At 38.1% G+C, this 26,714-nt stretch overlaps 1 protein-coding gene and 1 pseudogene across 2 annotated transcripts in view; one reads left to right on the top strand and one right to left on the bottom strand.

Annotated features, from left to right (window-relative positions):
* LOC306646107 (olfactory receptor 7E24-like) overlaps positions 1 to 26,714 on the top strand; it is a 69,668-nt pseudogene that overhangs the window by 6,445 nt on the left and 36,509 nt on the right. The window lies entirely within an intron of this gene.
* LOC306646388 (olfactory receptor 7E24-like) lies at positions 1,308 to 2,247 on the bottom strand (the record flags this gene model as incomplete). Its single annotated transcript, XM_079115037.1, has 1 exon — positions 1,308 to 2,247. The coding sequence occupies exon 1, from the start codon at positions 2,235 to 2,237 to the stop codon at positions 1,308 to 1,310; it is 930 nt and encodes a 309-aa protein (XP_078971163.1). The 5' UTR covers positions 2,238 to 2,247.

Raw genomic sequence — 26,714 nt, 5'->3', positions numbered from 1 at the left:
AAAACCCAAAGCGTACCTGCATGAAAAGTGTACTGTGGGACATGATTCAAAATTATTATCTCACTTATCGAGTTCTTCGGCTACCAATAGCTGGAGTCACAGAACTTGGAAATCATACAAAGTAAAAGAAGCCAAAGTTCAATTCATTTGTAATGAAATAGTTGACATACTATTCAATACCACAGAGCCACACAGCAACTGTAATCCAAGGCTACCACTGACTCTTCACTTGGACAGCTGAACAAAGCCACACATTTAAAACCAGCCTTATTTCTTGCACCCATGCTGAAATATCACAACTACAGAAACTCACAATATACCTTTCCTCTATTGGGATTTATTATTTAGAGTTCCTTTAATAAGTAAAAACAAAACTAGATATTCTAGTGGAGAATTAGTAGAATGCAGATAATCTTTTGAATTTATACTGCAGTACAAAGGTAAAAAGGGACCTCGTTACACATGAAGGGAGTCTCTAAAACACTGAGGGCTTTGGGGTGTGAAAGCAATAGTGGAATATAGTGAGTTTTCAAGGTAGTGAATTGGGTGACCATGAATGAAAGTGTATGACATCACATTCAGGTGGAAACTAGAGTAGTGATTTCAAGTCTCCACTCAGCATCACAAGATCCCTGTGGAAAGGTAAGATTACAGCAGAAAGAAAATCCCCTAAGTCCAACATAATGATAATCTGGTGTTGAAGGCCAATGCATTTAAAGATATTTGCAAAACAACCTTGGTCTTACTCAAACAAGTACATTTGTAACTTACCCATTTGAGCTTGATTTTTTAAAGGAATGATCATCTGGGTCTTTCCTGGGACTTTATAAAACCCTCATACCTTATCTAAATAAATCAGACCTAAAATGAGTTATCAGATTTTTATGCCCCCAGTTTATTTCTGCAAAGTCAACACTGAGGACTAGGAAGACAACCCCTGCATAAAACCTGCCAAAATAAGTATGTTGGGTACAAATTTTAAAGAAAATATATATGAATTCTGAAAAAGAATGTAATTTAAAAGTGTATTTAGAATTTGACCTGGAGGACAGGATCATTGTTCAGAAATGACAGAGACTGCTGAGATATATTTATTTATTTATGATGATTATATGACAAAGAATCCTGAACACTTGTACAATACAATTACATACAAACAAAAGGAAGTGGTGTTCATGTATAAAATATGGAGTGGAATGAGAGTCTTGCAGTTAAAAGAGTAATTTGACCAAGAGGCTAGGATTTCCAGGTCTAGATGATTGATTCTTCCAATAGAAACTATGAAAATGAGGGGAGAGATAATGAGATTAGATTACTCGGATCTGTAGCTTCTTCAGGGCAATTTTAATATCCCTGTTCCTCAGGCTGTAGATGAAGGGATTCAGCATGGGGATGACCACAGTGTACATCACAGAGAACACAGTGATCTTTCTAGGAGAATTTGACACTGCTGAAGTAAAGTACACTCCAATGGCTATTCCATAAAATAAGCAAACAACTGAGAGGTGAGACCCACAGGTGGAGAAGGCTTTGTACCTCCCACCTGTTGATGGGATCCTCAGAATGGAAGAAACAATTTTATAATAAGAGAAAAATATCCCTGTTAGAGGAAAAAAACCATAAATGGCACCAACAGTATACACAAACATATTTTTGGTAAAGGTATCAATACAGGTAAGCTCCAGGACTTGAGAAGGTTCACAGAAGAAATTAGTGATTTCCACATCCCTGAAATAGGTAAAATACAAGACAATCAAAACATGCAACTGGGACTCTAAAAGGCTGAACAAAAGAGACAGACAAACTGAGAAGATACAGAGGTGAGAGTTCATAATGACTGAGTAGTGTAGGGGGTGACAGATGGCCACATACCGGTCATAGGCCATCACAGTCAGAAGCATGTCATCCATACATCCAAAAATGGCAAAAAGAGACATCTGTGTCAGGCAGCCCACATAGGAGATGATTCTGCTGTGAGTTTGGATGTTCACAATCACCTTTGGAACTGTGGTGGAGATAAAACCAATGTCAGCCAAGGACAGGTTGGAGAGGAAGAAGTACATGGGGGTGTGGAGGTGGGAGTCAGAGCTGACAGCCAGGATGATGAGCAGGTTCCCAAGCACTGTGACCAGGTACATGCACAGGAACAGTCCAAAGAGGATGGGCTGCAGGTCGGGGTCCTCTGAGAGCCTCATAAGATGAAATTCTGAGACACCTGTTAGAGTTTGTTCTTCCATATTCCTTGTACACCTTTGGTGAAAGAAAAATGATTGAAAAAGGAAACAGTTACTCAGAACTCTGTATATTTTGATTCACCCTTGAAATCCATAAACCATTAGCAATATTTCTCAGTTGTAATAAACACAGTCTTCTTACTACTCTTTCATTATTGGTTTCAGTGCTATTCACCTCCTTCTATACAGACCTACTTTGTAAATGCTCAACTAAACAGGTTTTAAAGACAAATATTAAAGATAAAAATATATATCTCAGTGAAATAAAATTTACTCATTAAAGAAAAAGAGAAAAATATTTCTCACTTTTAACCAAAAAAAGTCTTTAAAAAAAAAAAGGAAAATTAAAATGCCCTAGGACACTTCTCAAAAGAAGAAATACAAAAGGGAAAAAAATATGAAAACATATTCAACATCCCTAGCAATCAGGGAAATGTAAATCAAAACAACATTGAGATTTCATCTTACCCAAGTTAGAATGGCAGCCATCAACAAGACATAAAATTAATAAGTAAATGCTGGGAAGGATATGGGTAAAATGGTTCACTTCTATGTTGGTGGGACTGAAAATTAGTACAACCACTCTGAAAAGTGGTTTGGAGTTCCTCAAAAGACTAGAAATTGAATCACCATAGGACTCAGCTATTCCATTTCTTGGTTTTTATCCAAAAATCTAAAATCAACACATTGTAGTGAAACAGTCACATCAATCTTTATAGCAATTCACAATAGCCAAGCTAAGAACCAGTCCGGATGCCCATTAACAGATACATGGGTAAAGACAATGTGGTATATATACACAATGCAATTTTACTCAGCCATAAAGAAGAATGAAATTATGATCTTTGCTGGTTCATGGATGGAAACAGAGAACATTGTGTTAGGTGAAATAAGCCAGACTCAGAAAGTCAAGAGTCAAATATTTTCTCTCATATGCAGAAACTAGAGGAAAATAAAGGTTAAAAAAAAAAAAAACAGAGGAATTCCATGGAAATAGAAGGGAGATCAATGGAGTAGAGGAAGAGAACTGAGTCGGAAGAAAGGGATCTAGAAAAATGGAGGAACTGCAGAATGAATTTGACCAGTTATGCTATGTAGATACATACTCATAAACTGAAAATACCAAAGTGTATTCCACCTTTACGTAAATCCACAAAGCAGCAAGTGAAAAAAGTTGATAATGCATCTCTGAAAACATTATGCTCCTGTTTTCTACCAGGTTTTTTCTACTTCCCATGTTTCTGATTTCACTTTCTTTTGAGTGAAATCCTAGCTCACAAATTTTTATATTCAGAAATTATCAGCATAATATTCTCCAATTCCCTTCATTTATCTGCAGATGCCATAATATTATTCTTCCTTATGACTAAATAATATTCCATTGTGTATATACACCACAGTTTCTTAATCCATTCATCTGTTGAAGGGCATCTAGGTTTTTTCCACAATCTGGCTATTGTGAATTGAGCTGCTATAAACACTGATATGGCTGCATTATCGCAGTATGCTAATTTTAAGTTCTTTGAGTATAAAACAATAAGTGAGATAACTGGGTCAAAAGGTAGGTCCATTTCAAGTTTTCTGAGTACTCTCCATACTGCTTTCCAGAGTGACTTAAGTCAATCCCAAAAATCAAAGGTGGAATGTTTTCCCTGGTAAGTGGATGATGATATATAATGGGGATGGGGGAGTAGGGGATAAGAATGGAAAACTTTAGATTAAGTAGAGGGAAATGAGAGGGAGGGAGTATGAAAAATGGTGAAACGAGACCGACATCATTACCCTATGTACATGTATGATTACACGAATGGTGTGAATCTACATTGTGCACAACCATAGAAATGAAAAGATGTACCCCGTTTGTGTACAATGAATCAAAATGCAGTCTGTAAAAAAAATAAGATAAAGAAATGATCAGTATAGGCCTGTACCTTTGGTGGACTTCAAAGTTTGGTAAGTACTTTAGAGTTGCATGTAGATAACAAATATCATCCCTGATCACACAGGTGACATTAGGATACACTGCACCTGTCCTGAGTAGGAATGAAATCAACAATAGACTATCTCTGCTTTTGAGAATGATTGATAGGAATGGGGAGGAAGGTGGTCAGCAGCAAGCACGTCCTGACGGGGAAGGAGGGCAGGGTGTGCTGTGCTGTTAGTGCCTTTTCTTGCTGGGGGCACTGCCTGGGGTCTGCGGCCATTCCTCCTATCTAGAGACGGAGCAGCAGGCACCACCCACTGCTCTGCTCAGTAACCCACCTGGAGCACCGGCAGGAGGAGCTCAGTGAGCAAGGGCTCTTTTCTGGGATGACGAGGATCGAAATGACCAGGTGGGTTGTGGAAGGGACCTCGGCCAGGATTCTTCTGACACCATGAATTCAGATAACTCATCTTAGTCAGGTGTTTTCTCTTTTCAAACTAACAACTTAGCATGAGTTACATAAAAAGGTATTCATTCTGTTTCAGTAAATATCCTAGGACCTCAAAACCAAGGACACCCTGTGCATGTGCAACCAAGTGAGCTCTCCAAGCCACGGATTAGACCTCGCCTCAGAAGGGCCTGGTGTCCTGGGGACTGCCCTGCTCATCCTGGATGCTTTGTGGACCTTTGAGAGTGCTCATCGCTGGCTTGCAGGGACCCATTCTCTGCTACTGTGGATGAGACGTCTTCGAGGGAAGTGGAACCAAGGTGGGAAGAAAAGAAGACTGTTTTCATGTATGGGAGGAAGCTCATTTAATTCAGTAATTGTCAATACAGTTCCAAATTTGTCACATAGTTCTAAAAAATAAACAAAATTTTAAAGTATGTTTGCTATTGTCTTACATTATAACAGCATGATAACAAAATCCCATACCATATTGGCACTGTAATAAGAGCCCCTGAAAGAGATAACTGATTTGATTATTTTCTTAAATTTTTTCATGGGTTAATGGCATATTTCCAATTACCTGAATAATGTACTTTTAAACCGTCTAGGCCCGTGGTTATTTTGTGATTTCCCCTGCACTTCAATTTCCTATTCACTTTACATTTGTCACTTGACCCTCTACCTAATTCAGGTTGGAACTGGAATTATTTGCATTTTCCTCTCCTGCATCACACATCTCTACAGTAAGCTACAAAATTACTCTAAATGGATCCTACTCTCGGGATTCTCACGGCTACTCCCCAACATCAAATTCTTATGCTTTCTACTTTGGTCATTTTGGGGGTAATGGGGATTGAACCCAGGGGTTCTCTACCACTGAGTCACATCCCAGCCCCTCTTATTTCTTATTTTGAGACAGGGTCTCTCTAAGGTGCTCAGGGCCTCACGAAGTTGCTGTGGCTGCCCTTGAATTTACAATCCTTTTGCCTCAGCCTCCCAAGTTTCTGGGATGCTCCTGTTTACCTTTTTTTCTTTTAAATCCATTTTTAATTTTTGGTGCATTGTAACTGTACATAATAGTGGGGATATTTATGCCATATTCATAAATCTGAATAAGATCATCTGATCAATTTCATTCCCCCATACCTTTCCATTTCTTTTCCTCTTTTTATTCTAGCCTATTGATCTCCCTTTTATTATAATTATTAATTTAATTGGTTCATTATAATAATATATAAGCAGAAGTCATTGTGGTGTATTCACACAAGACATAGCATAATTTGATAGATTTTGTTCCCCATTCCCTCCCCTGCTAACTGCCTCATAATCTCCTTCCTTACTCTATTGGTCTCTCTATTATGGAAAATGAAACTTTTGATATAGATGTTTGGCATCTCCACTATCAACAAGTGCATAAACTTCAAAGTTACAGCAGCTGATATTCTGTATATTTGCATCCTCCTGACCTCCACAGACTGTCCTGTGCATCCTGCTGATGAGGAAACCATGCTTCCACCAGTCTTTCCATCATCTCTCCTCTCCCTCAGTACTTACTGTGAAAAGTTGCCTCTTTCCTGGGTCATGACCAAGAGCTGAGGACCCAATGCCCCTCCTCTGCCTGATGTCCACTCAGGTCTCAGGCTCTGCACTCAGAATTGATTGAGTAAGGTGATAGACAGGAGCTTCCTGAGGCAGAAAAGCATAAGAGAGGCAGATGCAGGTATGGGGCCAACTGGACTGGAGGCATCGTCTGAAGGGCTGGAGGCACAGGATGGTTATTGATTATTATATGACCTTGGAAGCTCCAAGCCCAGAGTTCATAATTAGCCCAATTGGTCCATGTTGGCCAAACCTCCAAGGACTTCCTCAGGTTAGTGGAGGAAGTAGGAGAAGAGAAAAAAATGTCCACAGGTTTAGGGTTGTCCTAAGGAGGAAGCTTGTGTTCTCTTCACAGGTTTCCCCCTACCCTTTTTTTTAAGATTCAACTTCTGTTTAATTCAGTTGATTATTGTGCAAAAATATACCTAGCAGAAATTTACCATTTTAACTGTTGTTAATTCACAGATAAGTGGCCTTGACTTCATTCATATTGCTATTTAACCATCACCAAGTTTCATCTCCAGTTACTTTTCATCTGAGTATAATGAACATTTACACCCCTTTAAATAACCTCCCCCTCCTTGTATCTCACATCTCTGGCCATCGCTATTCACCTACAAAACATAAAGAGTAATTAAAGCTGTAAAATTGAAAAGCGATGTGTCCAAGGAGCAGGGATTCAAAGCTAAGTGGAAGTCTACACTCCCAGTCTACACTCCAAGTGGAAGCTTTGGTTTCTGAGATGAGATGGTTCTGCGGAGCCTCCCGAGGATATTTCAATGCCTCTGTAATTTAAGGCGTGAGGGGTTCAGCAAGAAGGTGATGGCAGTGTTCATCACTGAGGCCACTACATGGTGTCGCAGAGAAAGTGACCCAGCTGAACTTCATGAGCCATTCCAATAGATAGGCAAACAAGTGACAGGTGAGACTCACAGGTAGCAACGGCTTTATCTTTCCACCTGGTGGTGAGATTCTCCAAAATTTCTTTATTATTTCTTGTACTATTTTCTTTATAGTAAAAGAAAAGGAACCTTCAGAGAGGAAGAAAACTGAAGATGGAAACAACAAAATGCCTGATTATGTTGTGAGAAAAGATGTGAGACCAGACAAGATTAAAAAGTTGAGGGGGACACAGAAGAAATTAGAAGTTTTGGCATCCTTAAAAAATATGAATTTTAAGAAAATCAAATTGTGCAGCTGGAAATCCCAAGGACAAACCACAAAATCATCAAATATAAGAAGCCACAGAGGCAAGGGTTCATGACAAATGAATAATGCAGAGGGTGACAGATGGCCACAAAACAGTCACAGTCCTTCACAGTCAGCAGGGTGTCATCCACACAGCCAGAAGTGAGAGGAGAGGCATCTGTGTAGAGCAGCCCTCACAGGAGACGACTCTGCTAAGTTAGGGCGTCCACAGTCGTCCTTGAGACGGTGCTGGGGATGAAGCAGATGTCAGCCAAGGACAGGCTGGAGAAGAAGAAGCACATGGGGCATGGAGGACAGAGTCAGAACTGACCACCAGGATGAGGAGCAGGTTCCTGAACACCTGACCAGATGCGAGGGTAGGGACAGTTAAAAAAAAAAAAAAAAAAAAAAAGATCTCTAGTTCTGGATCTTCTGAAAGAGATTCTGGAGCATGAGAACATTGTAGACCTCATAGCCTTGACAACTTTCCAAAACAGAAAAGTTGGTAGGAAAATGAAAAAACAAAAATAAAAACAAACCACCACGAATACTATGCACATTTTGTATTCAAGTATCCCCAAGTGGAGTGTTCAAAGTTGACATTCAGTTTCCCAAACACTGGGAACAGTTCATGGAAAAATATTTATGTTTTATGCAGGTGTTATGCAGGTGTATTTGTAGGAACCCAATACAATCCTAGTAAATTATATATATATATAATTATATATATATATAATATTATATATATAATATATAATATATATAATATAGTAAATTATATATATATAATATATATATAGTGAGAAACTCACTTGCTTTTTATGATTTTTCCATTTTGTCTTCTCTATGACTTTAGAGAAATGCTTCATCTTTTTCTGATCAAAAACCCTCCCATGTATATTTGAGTAAGTTAGCACCAGAAAAATCCCCAAAACTGATGCTCAAGTCCCACCCATTTTATGCCAATTAGTATATTTTCACATTGATACTTTCTACCACTTAAATTTCAATTTTTTTATCTCAGCTACATGAAGGCTACTCTAGGTTATTATTTTTGAATGCACACTATGAGATAATTCAGAAAAAAAAATAAAAGAGAAAAGTACAGGAAATAATACATATACACTTGGGACTTTATACTCACAACTAAAATGGACATAACAGTTTATAGTGCTATTGTAAAACAGTTTTAATTATTTTTGCTGAAATTACATATACTATGTAATTCTCCTTTATGAATATGTTTACCTGTAAATATTTTGCTATGGTTTCGATATGTGGTATTCCCCCCAAAACTCATGTGTGAGAAAATATAAGAATCTTCAGAGGTGAAATAATTAGATCATGAGAGCTGTAAATGAATCAGTGGGTTAATCCACTTGAATGGAATAACTTTGTAGTAACTGTTGGCAGGTAGGTTGTGACTGGAGAAAGAAGATCATGGCGGGTATGACTTTGGATGTATGTTTAGTCTCTGGTGAGCAGACCTCTCTCTGCTTCCTGGTTGCCATGTCTTCAGCGGCTTTCCTCTGAAACATCCTTCTGCCTTTCTCTTCTGCCTCAACTTGGGCCCAGAAAAATGGAATCATTTGACTGTTAAATGAATCTCTAAAACTAGGGGGCAAAATAAACTTTTCCTCTTCTACGTTGCTCTTGTCAGGTCTTTTTGTCACGGTGATAAAAACCTGACTAAAGCAGAAATTGATACTGACAAATGGGTTTGTTGCTGTGACTCACCTGACCATGTGGTTCAGAAGTATGTGGAACTGATTTGCGGAAGGAGTTTGGAAAAGCTTGGAGATGCAGAATGGAACCTTATAAATAGAGTTTAATGGGAAATTATAGTGGGAGCTCAGCGATCAGAATGCCAATAGGAAAGACTAAGCTTATCAGGTTTCAGAGGAGAAAGAAGACTATTGGAAATTTGACTAGAGGCCATTCCTGTTACATTCTGGCAAAGAATCTGTCTCTATTTTATCCATGTTCTGACACTTTATATGAGACTGAATTTAGAGGTGATGGACTAAATAATCTGGCAGAGAAAATTTCAAGGAAGTACAGCATTCAGGCTGTGGCATGGATATTGCCATCAGTTTTCAACCAAATTTACTGTGATAATCGGGAGTAGAAAGCAGCATGGAAAGATTTGAAAAACTTTTAAGTTGGCTAGAAAAGTACATTTAAAACTAGGGCCAAGAAAGTTGTTATTTAAAACATATGGTCATTAAAGAGATACTAAGTACTTTACATAAAGACATTAGGTAAGATGACTTGGAGGGCATCTCAGAAATTGGCCAGACCATACCCATCTCAACCTCATGGATGTAGAAGTAAAATTTTCTTTGTTAAAAGACAAGGGAGGTACCTTGCTTATAGAGGGGGAATCCTGGGAAATCATTTCACCATTCTCAACCACACAGGCTCTCAGAAGCTGCTGCAGTCATGGTCCCAGGAGGTCTGACCACTGCCTGAAAATGGCAGCAGACCTTTGTGTCATCTCCATGGTGCTGGTTCTGCAGAAATGCAGTAGGCTGGCATTAAGGGGTCACCAAGGCTTCACCAAAATTTCAAAGGAAGGACTTGAAGGCTAGACAGAGTGTAGCAGGGCTAGAATTCCTGCCGGCAGCCATTGAGAGGGCAATAAGTGAAGAAGTGAGAAGGAAGCCAAAGCTCAAGAGGATTAAGAGATGCCAGTAACAGAATATCTGCTGAGAAAAGCTGTAGGAATTAGGCAGAGACAAATCAAGAGAAGCCACGTGGGCTCAACCAGCAAGGCCATACAGGTGGAGATACACATGTCCTTTGGAGAAAAGATGATGCCTCGTGCTGCAGACACTGGGCATGGAGCTACAGGACTTGTTGTCCTGCTGGGTTTCAGTCTTATTTGGTCTCAACCCTTCTTTCTGTGCCCTCCCTTTTGCCTTTTGCAAAGGAAATGTTTACTCTAGGCCACTGTACATTGGATATTTGTAACTCGCTTTTGATCATTACAGGGGCTCAGAGCTAAGAACTGGCCTTGAGTCTCAGGTAACATTTTGGACTTGGACTTTTGGGCAATGCTGGAACTATTAAGACTATAGACTAGAAATAGACTAAATGTATTTTGCTTTGTGAGATGGGCATGAGATTTTGGTCGCTGCAGCAGAAAGATGATTACATTATGAAAGATGAAGCCAAATTGGTGGATTAAATCATGTAAATGGATTAACTGTGTAGTATCTGTAGGCAGGTGGGGTGTGGCTGGAAGAAGTAGGTCACTAGGGACATGACTTTGGTATGTGTATTTCATCCCCAGTGAGTGGACCTCTTTTTGTCTCCTGGCTGTCATATCCTGAGGTGCTTTCCTCTGCCATGCCATTTTGCCATACACTTCTGCCTCACCTTGGTTCCAGAGAAATGGAGTCAGCTCACCATGAACTGAACCATTGAAACCATGAGCCAAAGTAAAGGTTTCCTCCTCTAAGTCATTCTTATCAGGTCTTCTTGTCAGTCATGAAAAGATGACAAAAACAATTTAAAAGTATCAAGATACTTTGTATTAGACCCAAACCAACTAAATCAGAGAATCCTCATGGGATACTCTTGGTGTTTTTTCTACATCAGAGTGAGATCCATCCACTGCCCCAGGTTCCTACAGGGCACTTGGAAAATGGTCCATTAATATTACCTGCTAGTTTTGTCAACAATACTCATTACACATGTGGGGATTAAACCTAAGTTTCTGTGTTTTCTATGCAAGCTCTTCTCCATAGAGCTGCTCCCCACCCCAGAGCAGGCTTATTTTTACATAGATACATATATGTCCATACTGATTCATGTATCTATAATCATTTTCCTTTGATACTTACCAAAACATGATTTAAGACTTATCTAACTACACCTATTTCCCCCAAAATGAAGTAGTTTACATAGCCATGTAGATTTAAGTCTCTGTGTGAAGCCCATGCAGCTACTTCAAATGATTTACTTGATGCATAGTGAATCCTGGGGGAGAAATATAATTAAATTAGAGAGTGTATGGTTAGAAAATCTTTTCAAAATCCTTGTGTCTCTTTCCACATCATGCTAATATCTGAAAATTTTCAGGTAATATGTGCATGTGAGATAAATATTTGAATTCCAATAGTTTATGCAGGTTCCTTTTTATTACGTTTTTAAGTTATTTATTTATGTTTTACAGACTGCATTTTGATTCACTGTACACAAATGGGGTACATCATTGTGTTTCTATGGTTGTACATGATGTAGATTCATATCATTCATGTAATCATGCATGTACATAGGGTAATGATGTCTGTCTCATTCCACCATTGTTCATACCCCCCTCCCTCTCATTTCCTTCTACATAATCTAAAGCTCCCCCATTCTTCTCCCACTCCCCACACCCCAACTTCCATTATATATCATTCTCCACTTATCAGGGAAAATATTTGGCCTTTGGTTTTTTGGGATTGGCTTGTTTCACTTAGCATGATATTCTCCACTTCCATCCATTTATTTGCAAATACCATAATATTATTATTCTTTATGGCTGAATAACATTTCATTGTGTATATATGCCACAGTTTTTTTTATTCATTCATATGTTGAAGGGCATCTAGGTTGGTTCTACAATCTAGCTATTGTGAACTGAGCTGCTATAAACATTGATGTGGCTGTGTTACTGTAGTATGTTGATCTTAAATCCTTTGGGTATAAAACAAGGAGTGGGATAACTGGATCAAAAGGTGGGTCCATTCCAAGTTTTCTGAGGATTCTCCACTCTGCTTTCCAGAGTGGCTATACCAATTTGTAGCTCCACCAGCAATGTAAAAGTGTGCCTTAATAACAAATATTTGTTTGTTGTGGTGAGATATTTCCAACAAAAATGATCATTTTCACCATTTTATGCACACTATTTGGAATATGAATTACACTCATGTTATTGTGCAGCTATCACCAACACCCATTTCCAGAAATAATTCATCTTTATGAACTGAGACAATACCTATTTTTAAAAACTCCAAATTACTTCCCCTCCCAATTTTTACGATGATAGTACTAGGAAATATGACAAGGAAACAAAGTCAGAAAACTACAGCAAAAATGAGAGAAAAGAAGAAGGTGAGATTTACAGTTGACATGTTTAGTTTCATTGACTTCTCCAACCTCCATTGCAAACGTATGCCACAGGTCCTACGATTAGATTAGACTCTTCCTATGTGCAGCCTCCTCAGGGCCCATTTAAAGTCCCTGTTCCTCAGGATGTAGATGAAGGGATTCAACATGGGGGTGACCACATTGCACATCACTAAGGTCACTGTACCCTTTCTAGGGGAATGGGATGCAGATGAACCAAGGTATACACCAAGCCCTGTTCCATAAAGTAGACAAACAACTGACAGGTGAGACCCAAAAGTGGAGAAGGTTTTGTGCTTTCTACCATTGGATGGATTTCTAAGAATAGAGCAAATAATTTTATAGTAAGATAAAAGGATCCCAGAGATGGAAAAATTCCCAAATATGGCACCAATAAAGTACACGACTAAATCATTAGAAAAGGTACCAGAACAGGCAAGACTAAGGAGTCGAGAAGGGTCACAGAAGAAGTTAGCAATTTCCACATCCCTGAAGTAGTTAAATTGTAAGACAATCAAGTTGTGCAGCTGGGCTTCCAAAAGACTAAACAAAAATACCATCAAAACCAAGAAGCCACAGAGACAAGGTTCATACTTACTGGGTAATGCAGGGCGTGACAATGACCACAAACTGGTTATAGGCCAGTCAGAAGCATATTATCCATATTTCCAAAAAGGATGATAAAAGACATCTATGTCAGGCAGCGCTCATAGAAGATGGCACTGCTGTGAGTTTGGATGTCCATCATCAGGTTTGGGACTGTGGTAGCGATGAAACAGATGTCAGTCAAGGACAGGTTGGAGAGGAAGAAGTACATGGGGGTGTGGAGGTGGGAGTCAGAGCTGCCAACCAGGATGATGAGCAGGTTCCCAAGTACTGTGACCAGGTACATGGACAGGAACATTCCAAAGAGGATGGATTGCAGGTCTGGTCCTCTGAGAGTCCCATGAGATAGAATTCCAATATAGATGTAAGGTTTTTGAGTTCTATATTGCTTGAGCACCTTTTGAATTGGAAAAAATTAGTGGTTTGGAAACTTGATACAAATAGGCCAATGACACTACTTTTGTATTTTTAATCCAGCATTTCCCAGGTACAGTTCTCACACCCGAGTTCCCTATGCCTTCAGCTATTTTCTTGTTTGTGATGAACCAGAAGCTCTTAGCACTCTTTTCTGGTTGCTATCCCTTTTTTACCTCCTTCTGTGGACATCTACCTTACAGAGGCCCAGCTGAGCAATGTTAGAAAGCTAAGATATTAGAGATAAGTTGTCCATGATCACAGAGAAAGACAATCTATTCTTTAAGAGAACATAGGAATAAGAAATATCCTTCCCCTTTTAAGAAAAAGATCATTTTAATTGAAGGTCATTAAAGCAGTAAATATTTCTTATTTTATTTTAAGAAGATGCTACAATTTTCCTTGACTTAGAATGTTTATAAACACTTCATAAGAGCTAGGACTGCATTACCTAGACAATAAATAAAAAATGATATTTCATAATCAGAAAGCATTCCTCTGCTCAACATCCACCCAGAAACTTTCCATTTTTCTTGGGTTTTCCATTACTGTCCTTTGTCTTTATAATTGTCATTCACCTTTGGTTTGTTGTTTTTTAAAAAATTGTGTTGGGGGCTGTGCCATGTTGATCACATCGGCAACGAGGAGGTTAATTGACATAAGCACACTCAGGTGATTTTATCGTCTGCACACAATGTATGCGCATGTGTTCTCAAACACTCCTAATTGTGCCTGATCTTTGCGTAAGAGGCGTGGCCCTGCTCTGCACCTCCTGGAGGTGATATAAGCATAGGCGGAGCGAGACAGAGACACAGCAGCCATTAGCAGAAAAGCAGCAAGACACAAAAAAGCAGCTAGACGCGGGGCAGCAGCCAGAGGGAAAAACATGCGCGGCAGCAGTGAGTAGGGACAGCGGCAGAAGGCAGATTGCAGAACGGAGAACTGACACGCATCACTAAAGCACCTTTGGTAGATGTACCCTTAGTTCACAGGATGCAGGACGCACCAGTAAGCAGCAGACCTTAAGTGAGGCGTAGCAAGTCTCTCTTCCTCTAAGTTCTAAGCAAAGCCTGTCCTTCTCTCAAGGTCTCTCTTAAGCAAAGTCTCTCTTTCTCTCTGAGAAGCAAAGTCTCTCTCTCTCTCCTCTCAAAGCAAGTAAACCTCATTTCCTCTATCCTCTAGAAACAAACAAGCAAGAAAGCAGTGCACTAAAGAGAAAGATAGAAGTGCCTCAGTTTCCAGTCCACCACCCATAGGACCCGTGCAAGTTGTTGCTGCAGGCGGTGACAAATATCCACCGCAAAGAGCCAGTGACAAAATTGTTTAATATATATGTCTCATTCTGACAAGTGATTGGCACCTAATTTTGATATCAAATTTGTAGATAAATGCATATATTAGTAAATGACATCACTGACCTTACAAATATGGCATTAATGTCTTCCACACCCATCAATGGATATCAAATGTTGAAAAGTGAGAGAATATTTTTATGTTTTTTCAGGTTTATGTGTATCAACCCTATTTATTCCTCATAAAAACATGTGTGGAAGATATTTATTTCCTCTTGATTTTGAATTCTACAATGGCCTAGTCCCACAGCTAAATTGGTTTTTGAACAACATAAGTCATTTTATTTACACTGCTTGTGTGACAGGGTAAAAATCACGAAATGCATTCTGAGTTCTAACTTTCTCAAAACCAGTTAACTGAATTTCAGGTGGATTTTTCCAGATACATGGGTTGTAATTCTCTCACTTCTGGTACATTATGACACTTCATATTTATTATTTTGGCAGCTCATACCATGAGTTAATTTAGAAAATAAGAAGGAGACAGATGCATGAGCCTGTGAACTTGAATCAGCAGGCTGAACACTGACTATTGTAAACCCTTGGAGGCTCCCTGCACAGAGCTCATAATTAGCCAAAATGTTCCCTGTTATCTCAATCACTAGGAATGTCCTAATATGAGTGGAGGTTAAAGAAGAGACAGGAATGTGCCCAGACTACTTTGGTTCTTCTAGTAGTAAGAAAGAATCAAGTGTACTCTTTACTTCTTTCATTCTTTCTTGGTTTATTGGTGCATATTCATTACACAGAACAGTGGGTTTCATACCTTAATGCACAAATGTTAATTTGGTCCATACTATTCCCCAGATTGTGCCTTCATCTGCTCTTGACCCACCTTCCCTGATCCTGTTTGTCTGCCTTAATGCTTTTCCTTCTACGTGAATGACATCCTTTCTTCATCTTTTTCCTTTTGATTCTACATATGAGAGAAATCCTACAGCACTCATTTTTCTGTCTGTCTTATTTTGCTTAATATGATACTATCTTCTAAGATATAACTGTATTTATGTGGGTTTGTCTCTGTGTCTTCTATTCTGTGCCATTGGTATACCTGTCTATTTTGTTGCCAATACCATGCTGTTTTGCTACTTTTGCTTTGTGTATAGTTGAAGGTCTGGTATTGTGATACTCCTGCTTCACTATTTCTGCTCAGGATTGTTTTGGCTATTCTGGGTCTCATATACTTCCAGATGAATTTCATGATAGCTTTCTCTATTTCTATGGAGAATGTCATTGGAATTTTTTAAATCTTTTTTCCCTCCCCCCCACCCCTCCCACCCCTCTTTTCCCTGGCTGATATGAGAATATTAATTCTGCCTATACAAAAACAGGAAAGATCTGTCCATCTTCTAAGACTTTCATTAATTTCTTTCTTTAATGTTCTATAGTTTTCATTCAGAGGTCTTTAACCTCTTTTGTTAGTTTGATTACCAAGTATTTTATATATTTTTGAGGCAATTGTAAATGGAGTGGTTTTCCTAACTTCTCTTTCAGAGGATTCATCATTTATGAATAGAAATGCAAAGATGTCAAAAACATTCGCTGGAGAAAAGATAGCCTCTTCAACAAATGGTGCTGGAAAACTGGAAATCCATATGAAGCAAAATGAAATTAAACCCCTATCTCTCACCCTGCACAAAACTCAACTCAAAGTGAATCAAGGACCTAGGGATTAGACCAGAGACCCTGCACCAAATAGAAGGAAAAGTAGGACCAAAACTTCCTCAGGTTGGACAAGGCTTCCTTAACTAGACTCCCAGAGAACAAGAAATTAAAGCAAGAATCATTAAATGAGATGGGTTCAAACCAAAAAGCTTTTTCTCGGCAAAGGAAACAGTCAATAATGTGAAGAGAGAGCCTACAGAGTGGGAGAGAATCTTTTCCATACACACACTAGATAAAACACTAATCTCCAAAATTTATAAAGAATTCAAAAACTCAACACCAAAAATACAAAGAACCCAATCAATAAATGAGCCAAAGAACTGGACAGACACTTCACAGAAGAGGATCTACAAGTCAAAAAATATATGAAAAAAGATGTTCAATCTCTAACAGAGAAATGCAAACCAAAACCATGCTAAGATTTTATCTCACTGCAATTAGAATGGCTATTTTCAAGCAATAGATGTTGGCATGGATGTGGAGAAAAAGGCACACTCATAAATGCTGGTGGAGTGGCAAATTGGTGCAGCCACTCTGGAAAGCAGTGTGGAGATTCCCCAGAAAACTTGGAATGGAACCACCATTTGACCCAGCTATCCCACTCATTAGTTTATGCCCAAAGGACTTAAAATCAGCATACTACAGTGACAGAGCTACATCAATGTTTATAGCAGCTGAATTCAGAATAGCTAGATTGTGGAACCAACCTAGATGCCCTTCAGTAGATGAATGGATAAAGAAACTCTTGGTATACATACACAATGGAATATTATTCAGCCACAAAGAAGAATAAAATTATGGTATTTGCAGGCAAATGGATGGAGCTGAAGAATATCATGCTAATTGAAATAAGCCAATCCCCAGAACCCAAAGGCTGAATGTCTTCTCTGATAAGTGGATGCTGATTCACAGGTGTGGGAATAAGAGAATGGAGGAAATTTGCATTGGGTAGAGGGAAATGAGTAGGGGAGGAAGCAGGGGAAGGAAAGAGAGTGAAATGAGACAAATATCATTACCCTAGGTACATGTATGATTACATAAATGGTGTTGAAGAGACATGTTTAAGTTGCTCTAGGATGGCAGTTGGTGTGGGGCCAAGAGGTGGCCCACAATTAGTATTAACATGGCGTGATCCCTATTGATCTTTGCCTGATTGGTTGATGTCTCTTCAGCTCATGGTCAACACGTGTTCCTCATTCTTTCTTAATTGGTACCAGGCGCGTGCTCCAATTGTGCTACTGAATCCTAAGCTGATTGGCTGCTTTAGTGTATATAAGACATTCTCTTCAGCTGGAAAAGGGACGCACCTATAGGAAGCACCTCTGATAAGCAGTACCTCTGATAGGACGTAGGACACACCACTAAGACACGCTTCTAGAACGAACCTCTAAGAAGAAGCAGCAGACCTCCAAGAAGTAAACACCTCTGAAAGCGTAGCCTCTCTGAAAGCATAGCGCCTCTAAAAGCAAGCAAGCCTCGCTTCCTCCATAAACTAGCAAACAAGCAAGCAAGCAAAAAAGCAGCCCAGAAAAAGATAATAGAAGTAGTTCATTCCCAGTCTGCTTCTGATAAATTCCCGTGGAATTGTTGCTGCAGGCAGCAACATGGTGTGAATCTACATCATGTAAAACCATAGAAATCAAAAATTGTATCTCATTTGTGTACAATGAATCAAACTACAGTCTGTAAAAATAAAAATAAATAAAATTTTTAAAAACTATGATACTATCTAGTTCCATCCACTTTTCTGCAAATGACATATTTTCATTCTTTATGAGTGAATGCAACTTCAATCTGTGTATGCAAACAGGTATGTATGTGTTATACACACATATATCACTATATATGTGTACATATGTATATATATCATATTTTCTGTATCCATTCAATCTTGAGGGCCATCTAGGCTTATTCCATAACTTGGATATTATGAATTATGCTTCAAATACTCACTTCTTTCATGTACTTAATTTTTAAATTTTTTTGTTCTAATTAGTTGTACATGACAGTAGAATGCATTTATATGTTTAAATACATCAAATATAAATGAGGTGTAATATCTCATTTTTCTGATTATACAAATTGTAGGAACACATTTGTCATGCAGTCATATGTGTACATTAGGTAATGCTGTGTTTCACTCTGCTGTTATTCCTAGCCCATAACTCTTTCCCTCCCTTCACTTGCCTGTACCTGATATAAAGTAATTCTATTCTTCTCTATTCCCCTGGCCTTATTGTGAATTAGCATCCACATATCAGAGGAAACATTTGGCCTTTGTTTTTTGGGCTTATTTCACGTAACATGATAGTCTGTACCTTAATCCATTTACCAGAAAATGGCAGAATTTCATTCTTTTCTGCAGCTGAGTAATTTTCCATCATATATTTATATATATATATATATATATTTATATGAATATATATATATGATGCATACCATGTTTTCTTTATCCATTCATCTGTTGAAGGGCATCTAGGTTGGTTCCACAGCTTAACTATTGTGAATTGATCTGCTTCAAACATTGATGTGACTATATCACTGTAATATGCTGATTTTATATCCTTTGGGTATAAATGAATGAGTGAGATAGCTGGGTCAAATGGTGGTTCCATTCCAAGTTTTCAGAAGAAACTCCATATGGCTTTCCATAATGGTTGCACCAATTTGCATTCCCACCAGCAATGTATGAGTGTACCTTTTCCCCCAACATTCTTGCAACATTTATTTTTGTTCTATTCTTGATAATTTCCATGAAATCTTAGAGTTGTTTTGATTTACATTTTTCTAATTGCTAAAGATTTTTTTCTTTTTTCTTTTTCTTTTTTTTTCTTTTTTTTTTTTTTTTTTTTTTTGCGGTGCAGAGGATCAAACTCAGGGCCTTGTGCTTGAGAGGCAAGCACTCTACTGACTGAGCTATCTCCCAAGCCCCTAGATATTGACTTTTTAAATATTTTTATTGATTGATTATACATCTTCTGAGAAGTGTCTGTTCAGTTTCTTAGCCCATTTATTGATTGGGTTCTTTGTATTTTTGGTTTTAAGTTTTTTGAGTTCTTTATATATCCTAAAGATTAATAGTTTATCTGAGGTTCATGTGGTACAGATTTTATCCCAGTCTGTTGACACTCTGTTCACATTATTGATTCGTTTGCTGAAAAGCTTTCATTTGAGTCCATTCCATTTATGATTCATGATTTAACTTCTTGTGCTTTGGGGATCTTGTTATGAAATCAGGTTCTAAGCTGACATGATGAAGATTTGGGCCTATTTTTCTTCTAGTAGTCACAGGGTCTCTGTTCTACTGCCTAAGTCTTTGATCCACAGTGAACTAAGTTTCATGCAGGGTGACAGATAAGGGTTTAATTCATTTTGATACATGTGGTTTTCCATTTTTGCCAGCACCATTTGTTGAATAAGTTCTTTCCTCCAGTGAATGTTCTTGGCACCTTTGTTTAGTATGAGATATCTTTATTTATGTGGGTTTGTTTCTATGTTTCTATTCTGTACCATTGGTCTACATGTCTGTTTTGGTGTGAATACCATGATGTTTTTATTACTATATCTCTTTAGTATAATTTAAGATCTGGTACTGTGATGCCTCCTGCTTCGCTTTCCTTGCTAAGGATTGCTTTGACTTTTCTGGGCCTCTTATTTTTCCAAATGAATTTCATGATTGCTTTTTCTAGTTCTATGAAGAATGTCATTGAAATTTTAATAGGACTTGCATTAAATTTGTATAATACTTTGAGTAATGTGGCCATTATTTTCAAATTCATTTTTATTGTAAACAAATGGGATACATCTTAATTCTCTGTACATGAAATAGAGGCATACCATTTGTGTAATCATACATTTACATAGGGTAATGGTGTTTGATTCATTCTGTTATTTTTTCATGCCCCCCAACCCCTCCCACCCCTCTATTTTCCACTACACAGTCCCTCCCTCCTCCATTCTTGCCTCCCTCCCACCCCCATTATGTGTCATCATTTGCTTATCAGTGAGATCATTCATCTTTTGGTTTTTTGAGATCAGCATGATATTCTCCAATTTCATCCATTTGCCTACAAAAGCCATAATTTTGTTATTCTTTATGGCTGAATAATGTTCCATTGTGTGTGTGTGTATATATATATATATATATATATATATATATATATTGTGTGTGTGTATTGTGTGTATATATATATATATATATATATATATATATATATCTCACAGTCTCTTTATCCATTCATCAATTGAAGGACATCTAGTTTGGTTCCACAATCTGGCTATTGTTAATAGAGCAGCTATGAACATTGATGTGGCTGTATCTCTGTAGTATGCTGATTTGAAGTCCTTTGGGTGTAAGTCAAGGAGTGGGATAGCTGGATCAAAGGGTGGTTCCATTCCAAGTTTTCTGGGGAATCTCCACACTGCTTTCCAGAGTGGCTGCACTAATCTGCAGCCCCACCAGCAATGTATGAGTGTACCTTTTCCCCTACATCCTCGCCAACACCTGTTGTTGCTTGTATTCTTGATAATCACCATTCTAATTGGGGTGAGATGGAATCTTAGGTTAGTTTTGATTTGCATTTCTCTTATTACCAGAGATGTTGAACATTTTTTCATGTATCTGTTGATTGCTTGTAGATCTTCTTCTGTGAAGTGTCTGTTCATTTCTTTAGCACATTTGTCGATTGGGTTATTTTTATTCTTGGTGTAGAGTTTTTTGAGTTCTTTATATATTCTGGAAATTAGTGCTCTATCTGAAGTATGAGTGGCAAAGATATTCTCCCACTCTGTAGGCTCTCTCTTCACATTGCTGATAGTTTACTTTGCTGAGAGAAAGCTTTTTATTTTGAATCTATCCCAATTACTTCTCTTTCTGAAGATTCATCACTTATGTATAAAAATGCATTTGATTTATGAGCATTGACCTTATATTCTGCTACTTTACTGAATTCACTTATGAGTTTTAAAAGTTTTCTGGTGGAATTTCCTGGTTCCTCTAAATATATAATCATGTCATCAGTAAATAGGGATAGTTTGAGTTCTTCTTTTCCTATTTTTATTCCTTTAAATTTGTCGGTCTGTCTAATTACTCTGGCTAGAGATTCGAGGACAATAATATGGCCATTTTGACAATATCAATTCTGCCTATCCAAGAGCATGGGAGATCTTTCCATCTTCCAAGATTTCAATTCCTTTCTTTAGTGTTCTGTAGTTATCACCTCTTTTCTTATATTGATTCTCAAGCATTTTATTTTTTTGAGTTGATTGTGAATGGGGTAATGTTCTTTATTTCTATTTCAGTGGATTCATTAATGATGTATAGGAATGCATTTGATTTATGGGTAGTGATATTATATATTGCTACTTTGCCAAATTCATTTATTATTGTAGAAGATTTTTGGTGGAATTCTTTGGATCTTCTAAATATAGAATCATGTCATCAACAAATACTGATAGTTCTAGTACTTCATTACCTATTTGTATACCTTTAATTTCCTTCTTCTTTCCAATTGCTCTGCTATAGTTTCAAGGACAATGTTGAATAAAAGTGGTGAAAGACCGTATCCTTGTCTTGTTCCAGATTTTAGAGAGAATGCTTTCAATTTTTCTCCATTTAGAATTGTGTTGGCCTCAGGTTTAGCATATATATGGCTTTTATGATATTGAGGAATGTTCCTATGATCCCTAGTTTTTCTGGTTTTTTGTACATAAATGGGTGCAGCGTTTTGTCAAATGCTTTTTCAGCATCTATTGAGATGATCATATGATTCTTGTTTTTATGTCTATTTGATGTGACGAACTATGTTTATTGATTTTTGTATGTTGAACCAACCCTGCATTCCTGAGATGAACCCCACTTGATTGTCATGCGTTATCTTTTTAATATGTGTCTCGTCCAGCGAGTACAATGAAGACTCGGCTCTCAAATGAAGTTTTAAGGTCTTTATTTTTATGGGAGAGCTTCTGAGCCGAGTGCCTGGTTCTTCCTCCTCCTCCATCACCGCTGTCTTCTTCTTCTTCTTCTCTTGCCGCACAGCTCTCTCTCTCTCTCTCCTTCTTCTCTTGTCGTACAGTTTTCTCTCTCCTTCTTTTCTCTCGTGCAGCTGCCACTTCTCTCTTCTTCCTCTCTCATCACGCAGCGGCCGCCTCTCCTCTCCTCTTGTGCTGCAGCTTCTGCCTGCCGTCCTTGCCTTGCTTGATACCCCCGCCGCGCAAAGTATGCAGCTTTATGGGATGTAACAGCCAATCACCTTAACGGGTCAGGCGTTTGGCTCGTGGAGACTTAATGGTGGGTAATGAGGACATGTACTGATCATGAGCTAAGCACTGACGGAGGAGATCAGTCAGCCAATAGAAAGCACTTCCTTAAAGTTGTTTTTCTTTGCAGTTGGGCTTCTCGGCGCCATCTTAGGGTGAGGCCAGCCACCACCGTGGGCCCTACAGGGCAGCGGCCCCCAAAAATATGTTTTTGTATGCAACTTGCCAGAATGTTATTGAGAATTTTAGCATCTATGTTCATCAGAGATATGAGTCTGAAATTTTCTCCCTTGATGTGATTTTGTCTGGTTTTGATATCAAAGCCAAACTCATATGATGAGTTTGGAAGGGTTCCCTCCCTCCTCTTCTATTTCATGGAATAATTTGAGGAGTATTGGCATTAATTCTCTTTGAAGGTTTTCTAGAACTCAGCTCAGACTCCATCTGGTCTTGCACGTTTATTAATTGGCAGGCTTTTAATTGTGCTTTCTATTTCATTATTTGAAATTGTTCTATTTAAATCATGCATGACTTCCTGATTCAGTTTGGGTAGATCCTATGTCTCTAGAAATTTCTCAATGTCTTCAATACTTTCTATTTTTGGGGGGTGTAAATTTTCTAATGATAGTTTCTAATTATCTTCTATATTTCAGTTGTGTCCCTTGTGATATTTACTTTTTCATCATGTGTTTTAGTAATTTTGGTTTTCTCTCTTTTTCTCTTTGTTAATGTGGCTAAGGGTTTATCAACTTTATTGATTTTTTTTGAGGAACCAACTTTTTGTTTTGTCAAATTTTTCAACTGTTTTTTTTGTTTCATTCTCATTGATTTCAGCTCTAACTTTAATTATTTCCTGTCTTCTAGTACTTTGGGTGTTGATTTGTTCCTCTTTTTCTAGGGCTTTGAGATGTAATATTAGGTCATTTATTTGTTGACTTTTTATTCTTTTAAGAAGATCAATGCTAGGAATTTTCCTCTTAATACTGCCTTCATAGTGTCCCAGAGAATTTGGTATGTTGTGTTGGTGTTCTTATTTACCGTTAAGTATTTTTTTTTATTTCCGCCTTGATTTCTTCTACTGCCCATTCATCATTACATGTTTTTCTATGACTTCCTCATTTTGAGAGTCTGGGGGGGTGGTAATAGTAGAGGTCTGAATGGGTGTTCTCCTATACATAATTTGATTTTTTTTCTCTCATGGTCTTTAAGCTGTTATCGTTATTCTGTATTTTAGTCATTTTCCTTATAATTTGTCTTGGTATGGGTCTTCTCTAATCTTGTACATTTGGAGTTCTGTAAGCCTCCTGTATTTGATTCATGTAGGTAATTTATAAAGAACCACTTGCATTTTATTTTCATTCCTTATTTGAGTAAAAAAATGAATAAAAAAAGAACTTAGAACTTTACCTTTCTTGTTTTTTGGTACTGGGGATTAAACTCAGGGGCACACAAAAAATAAAGCAGCATCCCAGTCCTATTTTTGTATTTTATTTAGAGAGAGTGTCTCTTTCTGTTGCTTCTCACCTTCCAGTTGCTGAGACTGGTTTTGAACTCACGATGCTCATTTTCCAATCTCACTCTACTACAGTGAAGAATGAAAGCACATTATACATAAGTGATGAATCTCAGAAAGAGAAATTAGGAAAACTACCCCATTCACAATAGCCTCGAAAAAAATAAAATACTTGGGAATCAATCTCACAAAAGAGGTGAAAGACCTCTACAATGAGAACTACAGAACACCCAAAGAAAGAAATTAAAGAACACCTTAGAAGATGGAAAGATCTCCCATGTTCTTGGATAGGCAGAATTAATATTGTCAAAATGGCCATACTACCTAAAGTGCTATACAAATTCAATGCAATTCCAATTAAAATCTCTATGACGTACCTTACAGAAATAGAGCAAGCAATTATGAAATTCATCTGGAAGAATAAGAAAACCAGAATAGCTAAAGCAATCCTTAGTAGAAAGAGCGAAGCAGGGGGTATCACAATACCAGATCTTCACCTCTATTACAAAGCAATAGTAACAAAAACGGTATAGTATTGGTACCAAAATAGAAAGGTAGATCAATGGTACAGAATAGAGGACACGGACACAAATCCAAATAAATACAATTTTCTCATACTAGACAAAGGGGCCCAAAATATGCAATGGAGAAAAGATAGCCTCTTCAACAAATGGTGCTGGGAGAATTGGAAATCCATATGCAGCAGAATGAAACTAAACCCATATCTCTCACCATGCATGAAACTAAACTCAAAATGGATTAAGGACCTCGGAATCAGACCAGAGACCCTGCAGATTATAGAAGAAAAAGTAGGTCCAGATCTTCAACATGTCGGTTTAGGACCAGACTTCCTTAACAGGACTCCCATAGCACAAGAAATAAAAGCAAGAATCAATAATTGGGATAGATTCAAAATAAAAAGCTTTCTCTCAGCAAAGGAAACTATCAGCAATGTGAAGAGAGAGCCTATAGAGTGGGAGAATATCTTTGCCACTCATACTTCAGATAGAGCACTAATTTCCAGAATATATAAAGAACCAAGAATAAAAATAACCCAATCGACAAATGGGCTAAGAAAATAAATAGACACTTCACAGAAGAAGATCTACAAGCAATAAACAAACATATGGAAAAATGTTCACCATCGTTAGTAATAAGAGAAATGGAAATCAAAACTACCGTAAGATTCCATCTCACCCCAATTACAGTGGCGATTATCAAGAATACAAGCAACAACAGGTGTTGGCGAGGATGTGGGGAGAAAGGTACACTCATACATTGCTGGTGGGGCTGCAAATTAGTGCAGCCACTCTGGAAAGCAGTGTGGAGATTCCTTAGAAAACTTGGAATGGACCCACCATTTGACCCAGCTATCCCACTCCTTGGCCTATACCCAAAGGACTTCAAATCAGCATACTACAGAGATACAGCCACATCAATGTTCATAGCTGCTCAATTCACAATAGCCAGATTGTGGAACCAACCTAGATGTCCTTCAATTGATGAATGGATAAAGAAACTGTGGCATATATATACAATGGAATATTACTCAGCCAAAAAGAATAATAAAATTATGGCATTTGCAGGCAAATGGATGAAATTGGAGAATATCATGCTAAGTGAGGTAAGCCAATCTCAAAAAGCCAAAGGATGAATGATCTCGCTGATAAGTGGATGATGACACATAATGGGGGTTGGGAAGGGTTTTTGTTAGGGTTAGAGTTAGGGTTAGAAAGGGGGGCAAGAATGGAGGAAGGAAGGACTGTATAGAGGGAAAAGAGGGGTGGGAGGGATGGGGGGAAGGGAAAAAATAACAGAATGAATCAAACAACATTACTCTATGTAAATTTATGATTACACAAATGGTATGCCTTTACACCATGTACAAAGAAGCAACATGTATCCCATTTGTTTACAATAAAAAAAAGTAAAAAAAAAAAAAAAGAATGAAAGCACAGAAAATGCAAAAAAAACAGTTGGACACAACTCTGTAAGTTTGGTGTGGCAGACTTCTCCAAGGTACCTTTCAAATGGACGCTATGGGTACTGAGAACAGGCAGTTCTGCTGTGAAGCCTCCTCAGGGCACATCTCCTATCCCTGTTCCTCAGGCTGTACATGAAGGGGTTCAGCACAGGGCTGACCACAGTGACCATCCCTGAAGCTACTGCACTGTCTCTGGGAGAATGTGACATGGCTGAACCAAAGTACCCTCCAAGGCCTCTTCCTAAAAACTGACAGACATCTGCCAGGTGAGACCCACAGGTGGAGAAGGCTTTGTACTTCCCACCTGAGGATGGAAGTTTCAGAATGGGGGAAACAATCTTACAGTAAGAGAAAAGAATCCCTGAGATGGGAAGAATACCAAATATGGCACCAAAACATAAATAATATGAT

This window comes from Sciurus vulgaris (genome assembly GCF_902686455.1).
Source record: "Sciurus vulgaris genome assembly, chromosome: 16".
NCBI classification, from domain to species: Eukaryota; Metazoa; Chordata; class Mammalia; order Rodentia; family Sciuridae; genus Sciurus; species Sciurus vulgaris.
This window is presented reverse-complemented; position numbering and strand designations above follow the sequence as displayed.